Raw genomic sequence first — 13,975 nt, forward strand, 5'->3', positions numbered from 1 at the left:
GAAAACAGCACATTTAACGGTAAGTATTTTGTAGTACTCTCACAGCCTCTTTAAAATATTACAATTTAGACAGGAATAGTCTGCAGCACTGTATAAAGATACATCATATTTGAATATTTGAAACGTGAAGTAGGAGTTTTTTCTTTTTGTCTTTTTTTCCTTTGTATCTTTTTACCTTTATGTACTTCTGCGAAGGTAAAGTGTATCTCGAAATACCATAGCCTTTTCTCTGGGGTATGCTAATTCTAAGATATTTGCATATTGGAAAGTTGTTGAGCTAGCCTAAGGGAAATTTTTAGGAAAGTCTGCAGCCCAAATTTTGATAATGAAGGGCATAACAGAAACATCAAGTGATATATTCACTTTCATCTTAGCTATCTTATGTTGTAAACTGCAAATTTACCAGTTTAAGCACATGACATCTCTACATAGGGTATCTGAATTCTGACAAAAATTGTTTCAGCCTTCATTAATTGTTAAATTTCTATTTGTTTTATTGTGGTAAATTCGGGGTGGTTTGTAGTATGGACCCACAAATAAGGTGAATATACCACTCAGTACCTTTTTATGCTCTTTCTGATTATAATTCTTACTTCACTTTGATATTTAATCTTGAGTAGCCTACTTTACCCTCAAAGATGATAACTCTTATTTTTCTTATTTAAGACATGGTAAATGTTTAGTTTCATTACAAGCTGTCTAAAGTGCATATTACTACATATAGCCTAGCAAGATTCTGATGATTTCATATTGTTTCTTTGTCATCATTAAAGAAGCCCATCCATTTCTGGTTGACCCTCCTCCTCCATGGGGCAAATCAAAAATGCATAAAGTGCTTGCTTATAGGTAACATAACCTATAGAGCAAAGCATATTAGACCATGAGCCTTGCAGGCAGCAAGGCCAGGTCTGTATTCTATATTTATTCAACAAAGAGTGATAAAATTTAAAAAAACCTCCAACAAGGTTTATTGAATAAATATAAAATACAGACCTTGTCCTGCTACCTGCAGGGCTCATACACTTCACTCTATAGGTAATGCTACCTGTAAGCAAGACCACTCTACCCCATGGAGGAGGAGGGTCAACCAGAAATGGATGTGCTCCAATAATTAGCATTTCTAAGTACTATAGTATAGAACTATGATGCTTTGCAGCATAGTTTCCAGTTTAGACAGCTTGTGATGAAACTAAACATTTACCTTAGATACCACAGTTAGCATCACTCTTGTTTAAAATGGTTTATCTATAAATTGAATAAACCATGACAAAATTAAGAACCAGAAAACACCTGGGAAAGATATATGCTGATTCAGGCTATATATTCAGTGTTGTAGAATTGCCACAAAGTAAAAACTTGGTAAGTAAAATGGTAAAACAAGTTCAGATTGGTGAAATAAAGTACTTCCTAGGAAACATATGGTAAAATTGCAGTCAGTGACAACTCATTTGGTAGCAATTGGTTTAAAAGCCAGCAAAAGCTTAGAAAAAGGCACTGGAACTTTTGATTTCCAATTGAATAAGCCCCCTCCAAAGTTTATTTGACCATCCCTTCCACCTAAAGGGCCTCTGGGAAAAATAAATAAACAAATACTTTGAACTCCTATGGGTCATTACTATAGGCAATGCTATACAATTGCCTCTGACTAAAACAGGAGAGCAGAAATTTCAATTTCCCTTTTAATGAAGATCCAAAATTATCCAGGGGAAAATGGGGGGGGGGGTTCCCACAGGAAGTATATTCTGCAAGAGGGAAATGTCAGCCCCCAGGGGAACAATTGCATGAACACAAGATTTCTGGGATGTGAAACATAAAATAAAGATGAGGATATTGATTCTGCTTTGGCCCTCCAGATCATTTACTTCTTTTTGATGAGCATCTTTAATATATAAAGTAAATGACTCCCCCCATTCTTTTAGGAGGGCAATTGGAATTAAAAAAATCTATAATTAGAGATACTGTAGATATTCCTATAGGGATATACCCTATTTACATTAACTGAAAATTAAAGGATTCAAATAATATTTTTTCTCCAGTTTAAATTAAAATCATATGACCACACTTTTAATGAAAACTAGGTCAGTAGACAAGCTAAGTCCACTAAGCAGAGAATGTTTGCCTCATCAAATTGGTGAACAGTCTTTCACTTATTCTGGTTTAGTTTGTTTGATTCAGTCTTTCTTCTGCTCTGTTAAGAATTACTTCAAAAAGTTAGTTTTCCTCTTTTTTTTGAGTAGTGAAGACTACTAGGCAGAAGTCCCAGACAAAATATCTGCTTCTATCATTTCTGCTTCTTTACTGTCCACTGGCTGATTTTTCCCTTATTTTTCTGGGCTATTTAATTTAATTTGTTTTTCTTGTTTGTCAAATATAGTTCTGCTTGTAGCCCTTTAAGTCTTTAACAGCTCACAGAACTAATATATTTTTATTTCAGCTAATTTTTCACCATCTTAAAATTATATATACATGTCTAATAATATATTTCTTTGTTGTTTTACATCTTATGGTATGTGTATAATAGATTTGCTCTAGTCTTTGCTTATAAAATCCAGTTTTGCCAGACTGATTACAATGGAACATGGATAGAAGACTGTTTGAAATGATTTAAAAATGTTGATAAGAGTGAAAGTAAACATGATAATCTCATAAATAGAAACATTCTGCATATATTAAGTAAAAATTCCTTTGTTTTATTATGTTAAATAAAAAAAAAACAAGTTTTCCTTAACAAAAGTAAAGAGCAAAAATATGTCTTCAGCAGAGTAAAAAAAAATAATTATCATTATAATGAATAATCAACTAAAAGTTAAAAGAAACAACTGAATAAAAATGAAACCAATTATGAACTTACAAGTTACACAAAATAAAGCTATGTTCAACTCGAACTCAAAACTAACAGAAGTTACTAAATAATTGAAGAAGGAAGTTGTCTGTCTTGTACCAGAAATATTATATTTTTAGAAACATTTATTATAAGTTAAAACAGGGTAAGAGATAAAATAGTTAAAAGATAAGGATATTAGACTTAAAAAAAAAACAATAATGGACTTAGAATGTACCCAAAATAAAATTGATATTCTGATCAAACTCTGCAAAAGAAACTTCAAATAGAAACATTCTGCATATATTAAGTAACAATTCCTTTGTTTTATTATATTAAATAAAAAAAAACAAGTTTTCCTTAACAAAAGTAAAGAGCAAAAATATGTCTTCAGCAGAGTAAAAAAAATAATTATCATTATAATGAATAATCAACTAAAAGTTAAAAGAAACAACTGAATAAAAATGAAACCAATTATGAACTTACAAGTTAAACAAAATAAAGCTATGTTCAACTCGAACTCAAAACTAACAGAAGTTACTAAATAATTGAAGAAGGAAGTTGTCTGTCTTGTACCAGAAATATTATATTTTTAGAAACATTTATTATAAGTTAAAACAGGGTAAGAGATAAAATAGTTAAAAGATAAGGATATTAGACTTAAAAAAAACAATAATGGACTTAGAATGTACCCAAAATAAAATTGATATTCTGATCAAACTCAAACAAACAGAAATTACTAGATATATGAACTGGGAAATTTTCCCCTTGCACTCCAATCATATCATGGTTGTTATACATGCTTTACTGACAGCAGTATATATTTTAAGTAATTTGTCTTTTAGTAAGTAATTATTATAACATTGAAAAATAAGTAGAGTTGCAAATGTTCTCAGATTTGTTGCAATTACATTTTCTAATCTCAATCTAGTTCCATCAGACTGATATGCACTAAAGTTCCATTAATATTTCTTCACTCCCAACATATTTCTTTAAAAGGCATAAAAGAGCTGAATAGATTCGTTATTCCAAACCTTCACTGCGAAGAATAAAATGGATTTCTTCAAAAAGTTAAACTATTCATTTCTAAGGTAATTGAGGCACCTTGCTCTATTTCTTTAAAAGAAATAAAACTAAAAGAAGACTATTGACATAAAACTGTTTCTTAACTTCAAAATTTTCTTTGACGTAGTCTTGAATGCTATTAGAATTTTAGTTTTTAATTATTATATTATTAAACACAAGTAAATATAAGATGAATTTAGTTTTTATTTGTTATAACATTAATCACAACCCATCAAAGAAAAATGATGTCACAGGACCAATCAATTTTTACAAAAAAAAAAAAATGGTGCTTTCTTTGGCTTCTCTTTTGTTTTACAAAATCTAAACTGTATTTTGTTGAAAAAATATGTGTTGTGAATAGTTTTTATATAGCTATATCTAGGATTATTTTTGAGGAGAGGTCATGCTTTTTTGAGGGCTTTATTGGAAAAAAACTACAGAACATACAAAATTTATTTAACGCATTTTTGTAGGATTTTATTTTGTGAGTAAAATTGAATCCTTGAGTGAGGGGAGGGAGGGCTGAAACAAATTAACACTCATCACTCCAGATGCACTGTTTTGTTTGAGGGGGCTTAGAAAAAAAAATGCATCAAAATTAGTTGTTTTTTTTTTTAGCTTTTTAAGAGTAGAATTTAATCTTTAGGTGACAGGGGGGGGGGGGGGTAATGACCTGCAGCCACGTAAGCCCTTTACTATGGATATGATTTTGAGTTTTTATTTGATAAAAAGTTAAATTTTTTTTTGCTCTTGCTTTGAAATTGCTTAAAATACATATTACTTTCAGTAAAGTGCATATAACAATCATGCTATGATTCGAGTGCAAGGGGGAAAATTTATCACTTCATATATCTAGCAATTTCTGTTTGTTTTGAGTTTGATTAGAATATTAATTTTATTTTGGGTACATTCTAAATTCATTGTTGGTTTTTTTTTATCAAGCCTAATATCCATTTTTTACTGTTTTATCCCTTATACTGTTTTAAATGTTTTAACTCTTATAACAACTGTTAAAAATACTTTAATTAGCGCTGATACTTAAATTAGCCACGAATTTCTAATTAGTAAAATAAAATTTGTTTTTACAATCATAATGAACATGTTTTTTTCTGAGTTTTTGTAGTACTTTCATTATGTAATTTGGGCCATGTTTAAATTATCCATGTGTTTTTAATTAGTAAAACAAAAGTAGTTTTTACAATCGTAATGAATGTATTTATTTCTGATTTTTTCTAATATGGCCATAACTAAATTTGTTTGGGGTAGGGGGCATGATTGGTTTCTGCGAGGGGGAATACTTTCAAGAACAAAAGCTCCCAAAGGCCCTAATTGAATGAACAATTAATATTGTCCTGTTTCTAAGGGACCAAATTAAAAAACTGACTAAAAATTTTGCATTGATTCAATGAACATTTTGAAGGATTTTTCTGCTATCTTTGTTAAACAAAAATAAGAGAAAAGTTAACACTCTCATTTTTGTGTTTTTGCGAATTGGCTTACTTTGCCTGCAGAAGTGTTAAAAATTTCCCTAAAATCCCCCCAATTATAAAAACTACCTGTTAATCCCTTATAGAGATAGCGCCATTTTGATGAACATTTCAAATTGAGCTGCAACTATACAGAGAAAACCAAATCAGCTTCTTTCCAAAACCTCGTTTTAAACTAAAGCAGTTTGAATTTCATTTAACATTGTGCTGTCACAAAGAAGTCTTTGTTGGATAAATTTCAACTTTGATTTTTTTTTTTTTGGAAAACAGTTGGAATCTCTTTTTTTGTGTTGCCTGAAGGTAAGTTATCTATCTTAGTTTATTTTTTACACCTGCCTAGGTATCCTTATAAGAATGGGATCAAAAGAACTTAAAAATAATTATTAGTTTTCATAATTAGCTAGTAGGTTAGTAATTAATTGCATAAATAGTTAGTAATTAATTGCCATCCAGTCACTTTTGACTTTTAAAAAGGGCACTAGCCCCTTCAACGACGCAACTGAACAGAAACGAACTCCAAAGATTAAAATGGCACAATGCGCTGTCTCTAGGGGTGGGTTTTCTTCAAGGCTCTGGCCAATAGCCAAATTTTACCCAAGGTATTAATTGAGTAATTAATGAATTTGACCTTGAAGCCGAATCTGAGACTTAATCAGAGTTTGGAACCCATTTGTCTGGCTTGATGAGTCACTGTCTTGTTGAGTTTTACCCTTACTTTAATTGGTCACTTTTTCTGACAGAATAATACAACAAACGTAGAAACAAGCTTAAATTTAGCTTAGAGTTACGGGAAAATATGTTTCATTGATAGCAAGAGCAAGAGGCACACAATAACTTTGTGGAGGAGATTAAATTAAGAAAAAGGACATTTATCTGATGATAATTAGGGGGTCAAACTTATAAATAGTGCAGGAATAATATGGAATAATTAATTAGATAATGGAATGTGAAATGCAATGGAATTATGTCACATATGGAATCATTTCTGTTTGTTTCGAGTTCCAATATTACTCCTCACTGTCATTTTAAAATACCTTTTATTTGTTTAATAATGTGTGATAAAGAAGTTTACATCATGAAATTAATTTTTCTATCTGTTCTTTTTCAAAGATAACGTTGATGATTCCTATTGATTCTTATCTATATGACAAAGTTGAGCATATTTCGTTGGAAAGTTTGAAAATAACAGGCGAGAAAACCAGTGTTTATAACTTTGTTTTAATAAAAACTTACTTTTAATTTTATTATTATTATTATTATTATTACTGCTTAAGTTTAATCAAGATCTTTGTGGTATTTGACAAAAATTGGAGGTATTAAGCTGGCCTGTGGAGGCTCAAGTACGTTTTTTAATAGAGAGGTAGTCTCGTATTTTGTCATGTATTTGCTTTAAACTTACAGGGCAGGTATCTTAGAACAATGTGAATGTTGGTTTTTAGGGGGTTTGGCTTATGCACACTGCAGAAGGGAAAATAAGACAAATAAAAAGATATCATGAAGAGTCACGGTGGGTCGTAGTGTAAGGGGGGACTACCTCTACAATAAAAGCCAAAAAATCCTTACACTAAAACGATTTTGTATGGTCAATGGCAAACATCGTTCAGGAATTTTACTACTAACTATGTCTTATTTAGGCAGTAATAAGAATATACTCATGTAAAAACAACAAAAAAGCTTGTGGTATTTTATGTAAACTTCATTTTACCTTGAGGCTAAATAATGTCATTGATTATTCTTTACATAGACCGTAAACTTCGAGCATGTTTGGATTTTTTGGTAGCAAAAAGACAAAGCAGGAACAAAAGGAGTCAGAAAAATCACCTGTATCCCATGGAGTGACACGAGACGACTTCACATTTTTACCGCCTCTGCCGTCTTATTTTAATCAGGCAAATCAAAGCACAAGTGAGTTTTCAAGTATTAATTTGTCCACAGATACGATTATTTTTTGTCGTTTGGACTAATTAGCATTATGTAGAAGAAATAAACTGAATATACTGCACACTGATGGAGATTCGCCTGTCAGATTGGTCCTAAGATTCACTCTGTTCCATATAAATTAAAGAATTTCTATTGGAAAATGTACATTGTATGTTTGGACTTCGCCCCCTGAAAGTACCCTCCCCTCTTCTCCTCTATGTGCAACTATCGAACCACTCAAGGAAATTAATGTTAAGTTGGAAGTGACCCTTGTCAATAGTAACCAACGTTTTAAAACCATATACATGTAAAAAAAAAAGATAAATTTTATGCTGATTCTGACTGTGTAGGCTAACTAAATATTACGAATAAAGCTAACTAACAAAAAGTATTTTCAGAAAAAAGATTTGGGGCATTAAAAAACAAAGGGGAAGAAACACACCCTCAACGTTAGACAAATCCACAGCTTGAAATTCAACAGCCCTGAGAACTAGACAACAGAGGATTCAGCTCTCTACATACAAAAACCAAAATCTGGTGTTTTTCTTGAGAAAGACAGTCACAGATGCGTTTTTATTTATTTTCTTCTTATTCTTTTTTGTTCCAAAGTAACTGTTCAGTATCAGCAGTCGTAGCATATTGAAAGAGGGCTAATTCAAATTTACATGTTAAGTTATCATGCAGTTTTGAAGTGAGAAGAGAGACTAAGGCAACAACAGTGCCGTTTTGCTACTTTGTGCTGTAAGCAGAAATATCAGCCCGAATAATCAAGGTGCGATCTAGCGAACATTCTGAGATAGTCAGTTTATTTAAAATTATGAGAAAGCTGCATGAAAGGTGATTTGCACCCCACCTTTAAGTTAACAAGAAAAAAGGCAGTTTGAGGATGAATCATATTCAATTTTTGCGCTAATTTCAAATATCTAATTTTATCAAGATTGGAGCCACTTGCTTGGGAATGGGCTTCTGGGCTCATGCTTGCTGTAAACTTTGCTTAGGTATCTGGCTTCGCTGGATATTGGGCAGATAGTAGATATCTCGATAACATTAGGTTTCTGAAGCCTCATCTTGTGGCATATAGGCTATTTTGGAGTTATAACACAATTTCTTCTTCTTCTTCACAAATATCTCGCTTTGTGACTTCTATGAATGATATAGTAACAGTGGTTCAAAATAAAATCGCCCCAATGAGTTTGATTAAAATATAAAAAAACGGGCAAGGCATTTACCCCAAGGGCAGGGGTAAATATAAGGGTGGAAACTTGCGCTAAAATCGAAAAAACACCATTACCATCTAGCGTTTGGCGTTTCCTGGCATTTTTTGTGTAATAATAAAAGCAAACTTAGTGTTATTAGAGTACTTGAAAAATTTGGGTTATTATAAGTGTTTGATATCAATTACTGGACGAAACACAATTATACAATTGGAAAATGCCAAGAAACGCTAAATGGCGATGGTATTCTTTTATTGCCTAGGGTCAATTTCTACTCTTATAAATTACATATACTCTTTGTATTCACCCTTGAGTCAAAAGGATAAAACTTCTATATAAAATACAATGACACTAATTTTTACTCGTTTTAATTAAATATTCCCTATTTTAGAAGTTATTTAGAGAACGGTCCTAATGAATAAATTGTATTCATTAAGTCTAGGAATCAACTTAAAAAGCAAGGTGTTTTCGAGAAAAATAAAGAGCGAGTTCCAAAGAAACTTATGTAGAATGTCAAACTGAGAACAAAATTACTAGGAATGAAGAAATCAAAATGAAAACGAGTAAGTATAAAAATGAACAATGAAGCTAAATTTAACAATATATATTGCAACAAATAAGGATAGTAATTCTGCTCATCAGTCTTCCCGAAAGGCTGGATTGTCAATTGCCCTTTGCAGAAAACACTATAGGCTGTATTTTTTTCAGTTTTTCTTCTTTCATTATGACGTTAAATACCTCTCAAACTTTGGGCAATTCTTGTTTTCGATGGCATTATGTCTGTAACAGTCTATTTTAATTAATCTAATGTGAAATACATTTTCATCAGTGAACTCCTCCTTTTAAATCCATGATTTCCTGTATGGGAAAAAAGTTGGTAGAAACAAAACCTTTCAATTTAAGTTATTTACAAAGTTTTCAGTTGAGCAGAGATGGCACTCCTGTCTTTCAAGGAGTCTGAGGAGTGGCAACACCATACTTGTTTCAGGTCATGTTTATTTGCATGTTGAGGTTGATTTTTTCAATCCTAGTAATTTCTTCTACGTTTTAGGTTAAACATTCTATGTATAGCAGTTTCAGCCAGTTAAGTTAAAAATGAGATTTTTTGCTTATCTGGGAAAATGTGTTCTAGTGAATGTAATTTAAGTAAAGGATGAGACGCTCTAATACGCTCACTGAGGACTCTTTATGCATGACAATTATTATTTGGATCAAGTTCTTATGTATCTGAAAAACTAATTTTTTTATGGCATTTTCTGAGTTATTGTCATCCCAAAAATGGCTCGCATTTTCAGTAGCACCTCTTTCGACTCAGAGTTATCCATAAGTTTTTAGAGAATGGTTCTGAAGTATTAGATATTGATAAGTTTAAATCAGTTGAATGATTATTATATCTATAATAGGGATTGAATTTGTACTACGATTGGCACTGCTGCTCCTAATACGACTACAAAAATTACTAGAGTCAATCCTAATAATGCTATTATGGTTGCGATTAAGTTCCAGCAAGAGACTTAAAACAGCCTTTCGTTTTTTCCCTGCCACGTTCTTTTTTATTAATTCAGTAAAAAAAAAGTTTTTAGCAGAGGAAAAAAAAACAAGTAAGACTTACAGATGTACAGTCAGTGCTAATTCCCTTTCTCTGCCTTTTAACTTATTCATACGTATGAGAGTTCATTCTAGAGATTGGCCTTATAAATGCAAGATATGCAATGAAATGTTGTTGTTTTTTTCCGGTCCTTGTTTATCCAGTCGTATGCGAGTATATACAAGAGAAAGGCTTTACAGATACATAGTCCTCGCTGAAATATTTTGTTTCGCTTCTAATTTATCCAGAAATGTGAGAGTTCGTACTGGAGAATGTATAATTGCTAAGTGTGGTGTAAAATCTTTTCTCATAGTTCTCGTTTATACATCCATATGAAGGCTCATACAGGATAAAGATCTCCTAAATGCAAAATGCGCATTAAAGTATTTTCTCAGAATTCTACTTTATTCTGGGTTCCGTATGTATATGGAGTTGAAAAGGAAAATTCAATTTATTAGAGGTAATTAAAGTGATGGAGGAAGCACATATAGTGTGTCAGCTTTCGCGATATATTTAGGTTTTATAAAAATAAAACTAGAGGAAAAAACAAAAATTGAACTTGTTGAAAGTGATTAGAGAGGAATTGGGGGAGGGGTCTTGGTTAAATTTATTATTCATTTGGGGATAACTAGGTATTACTAGCATTTAAAATTAGAGTTGAAAGCAAAAATAAATTTATTGGAGGTAATTAAAGTGACTGAGGGGAGGAAGCCATGCATAAGAGTGTTGTAGGTATAATAAAAAAATAGACCTAAAAAAAGAATAAAAAAAGAAAAAAATTAAATTCATATGTGGTGATTAAGAGAGATGTTGACAGGAGGGTCTGCTTAGCTGTGTCAGCCTTCTTACTATGATAAGATATAATTATTATTATTTAAAAATAGACCTGAAAATAAAGATGAGAAATCATAGGTTAGGATTACAAAGATGGGGAAGGGGATGCTTAAGAGGATAAATCAGTGGGTGGAGGGAGGAGTCTGGTTAGCTGTGTCACCCTTCTTACTAAGATGTGGTATAGTTAATGTTTAAAAATAGAAATGAAAATGAAGATATTAATAAACAACATAATTAGACTACCATATCTATTAAAAGAAACGCTCTCATTCTATGTAATTGTTTCCTGATGTAAGTAAAGAGCGAAGTTGAAACTTTAAAACGAACGAAAATTATTGCTTCGCACTTTATGCAACATATATCTTTGAAACTAATGAAACTGACCTGTGGTATATCTCTATGTTTTGTAGAATTCTAGAAACCTAGCGCTTTGCTCAAATTCTACCTCACCTCCCTCCCGATAATACCAATTAAAGAAAGAACACTTCTTAGTGAAAAGTAAAGCTGTATTAAAACAAAACTTTTCCTAAAATCAGAGTGTCATTTTTGTTTTACTGCACGGCATATATTTTGGAATGTTTCTTGTTTGGATTTAAAATAAGGAAAAAAGGAAATCAAAATACTACCCCTCAAGAAAAAAAAATCTAGCTTTAAAAAAAAACTTTGTCGATATAATTAGGCTGTGAAAATCAATTAGATTTACTAGTTGAATCTAAGCACTGACCATCATCAATGTTTTCTTTCTTTTAAATCCATTCCTAAAAATGTTTTCAAATTTTAAAGGGGTATTTTTTTTTAACAATAATAGTTAAGCTTCAAACGAACAAAACTACTACAAGTAAGAACGATGTTGCTGCCCGTTAGATCTCCCATAAAGTCAACGTGAAATTTATACATTAAGGAATAGGAGATACATTTTGAGAAGCCCCTATTCTTTTTATTGTAACATTTAAAAAAAGGTTCGGGGAAAAAAAGGCTTCGGGATAAATACTCACCACTGTTTCCTTCCATTGCCATTCGTATGTTTAGAAAATTTGCAACTGAAATAAACTCACGAAAATATCAATTGGCAATATTTGAAGGGATCTGTTCCTTTTTTAGTAAAACGCAAATGACACATAGGCCATCAGGAGGGTTTGAGGGATGAACAGTAGCCCAACTCATTGTTAATGGCAATTTGTGTCGTTCAAATTTTGACCTTTTAACGAATTGACTTTCTGTTTTTATATTACTCTTTACTTTTCGTTGAGATGCTTTACTTTTTAATCCAGTTGAATTCTAAAAATAACCTTCTCCACTGAAAAGTCTTAAGCGCCATTAAAATTTCAAAAGAGAAGAAAAAAACTCGTATAAGAAGTCCAAAATGAGTATAACCAATGTAACCAAAATAGTCTGAGAATAACCAAAATAAACTCTGAAAAAACCTAAATTACCAGGAATTTGACGACACTCCTGATTAAGAGTCTCCTTCTTCCACAGAGCCCGAAGCACCTAGTGCGACAACAGTTGCTGAGACGACCCCGATTGGAGCAGATAATCAAACAAATAAATATTCCGAATTAGAAGGAGTACCTTTTCAACTTTCAGCTCAATGCGAAGCCCTGGTGAAAAATTCAACTGTTACTTCCAGTAATGCACTCCCATTCGTAAAGAAACTCGACCTATCTCAATTTAATTACAATTTTGCGAAAGAAAAGGCTGTTCTTAAAGAATACAAGGAGTAATTACTGATTCGCTTTTCCTTTTATACTATGTTTACTAAGCCATTTTGTTTGACATATAAAATTAATTATTCGCAATCTGTTGTTTTTTTTTTTTCTCACCAAACTATGCCAATAAAACACATTCGCCGACTATGAAGGCAGAAGTCCTGATATTTCACTTACTCGGTGCGCTAAAAAGAGAGAAAAATTAGCAGGGAGACAATGAATTCAAATTATAGTACATAGTATTATTTTACTTTGAACTTGACTTTACAGCAGTTTCAAAAACTCCTCTTCCAGGTCAGGAAACATGAAAATATGGGTATTCGAATTTGTTTGGCAGGAAGTAAGACTCATTAATATGGATATTTTAAAGTCTTGTTTAGGTTGGAGAGGCGTTAATAATCGAATTCTAGGTCGAACACTTGACGCCTAAACAATTTAAGATAAAATACAAATTTCCCTGTATATTCGACCAAAGGAGACAGTAGTGACTCGGATACATTATTATTTACAGTTGCAGGGATAAAGAGACGATGTACCAGTCAAAAGTATGGTATTCTTATTAAGTAACTTTAATACCTAGATTGGTATAAAATGATGTAGAGGGTATCCTAGCGTAGAACAACTGGATGCAGGGAAGGAGAATAGTAATAGCAATAGAATATAACCAGTCTTGCTGTTATAATAGTCTATTTGTAGCAGGGTTGCCAAAGGGACACTTTTAGTGCTTTTTTGACACTTTTTTACTCTGGGTGACACCGTGCCACTATTGGGTGAAAAAAAGGCAACTTTTTGGCATTTTTTCAAAATCAATACCATGTGTATTTATTTTCAGTTTTTTCTTAACTGCAATTGCTTTTAATTTGTGCTTTGTGCTTTTCAGGTTCGTTTTCGTCTTAGGGATTTTTTTTATCGTATCCGCACTACTTTCCTTTTCAAAAGCGCGAAAATTCAAACGTGGTGGAACATGTGACTTGCTCAAGAGAGATTAGAAAAAGTTTTTTTGATAAGATACTGAAGCAAGCATATAACTGCTGTTAAGTAAAAAGCTTAGGGTGTTTTATGACTTGTAGTCTACAGGAGTATGCACAGGTGCGGCCTCTGCACCGCATTTGATAAGGGATTGCATATGATAACGCATCTGTAAACACCGGGGTTCATGGTGGACTAGGTGCGTCGTTTCAGTAATCTTTACCACACCTTTTTACGCTTGGATGCACAAGCCATTCACTTGCGTTGTGTGCTAGCTACGCATCCAAGTTTCTTCCGGACGGATTAGAGCTATTACTGAAAGATCTTATAAACTATGTTGCAGGGAGCCCAAAAAGAATCGCAGAGCT

General features: G+C 32.3%; 1 protein-coding gene and 1 long non-coding RNA gene across 8 annotated transcripts in view; one reads left to right on the plus strand and one right to left on the minus strand.

Annotated features, from left to right (window-relative positions):
- LOC136032072 (uncharacterized) lies at window positions 1-12,728 on the plus strand. Of its 7 annotated transcripts, none has more exons than XR_010618644.1 (3): window positions 1-19; window positions 7,118-7,278; window positions 12,409-12,728. It is a non-coding gene; the product is annotated as an uncharacterized LOC136032072 (long non-coding RNA). The 7 variants fall into 7 exon arrangements; XR_010618639.1 differs by lacking the exon at window positions 1-19 and adding an exon at window positions 39-129; XR_010618640.1 differs by lacking the exon at window positions 1-19 and adding an exon at window positions 177-195.
- The window catches only part of LOC136032070 (dnaJ homolog subfamily C member 11-like), a 92,962-nt gene continuing 91,652 nt past the window's right edge, over window positions 12,666-13,975 (minus strand). Inside the window, exon 12 of the mRNA XM_065712193.1 lies at window positions 12,666-12,823. Coding sequence (XP_065568265.1) covers window positions 12,783-12,823 — 41 coding nt within the window. The 3' untranslated portion in view covers window positions 12,666-12,782. The remainder of the gene's footprint in view (window positions 12,824-13,975) is intronic.

Source organism: Artemia franciscana, chromosome 10, assembly GCF_032884065.1.
Source record: "Artemia franciscana chromosome 10, ASM3288406v1, whole genome shotgun sequence".
NCBI lineage: Eukaryota > Metazoa > Arthropoda > Branchiopoda > Anostraca > Artemiidae > Artemia > Artemia franciscana.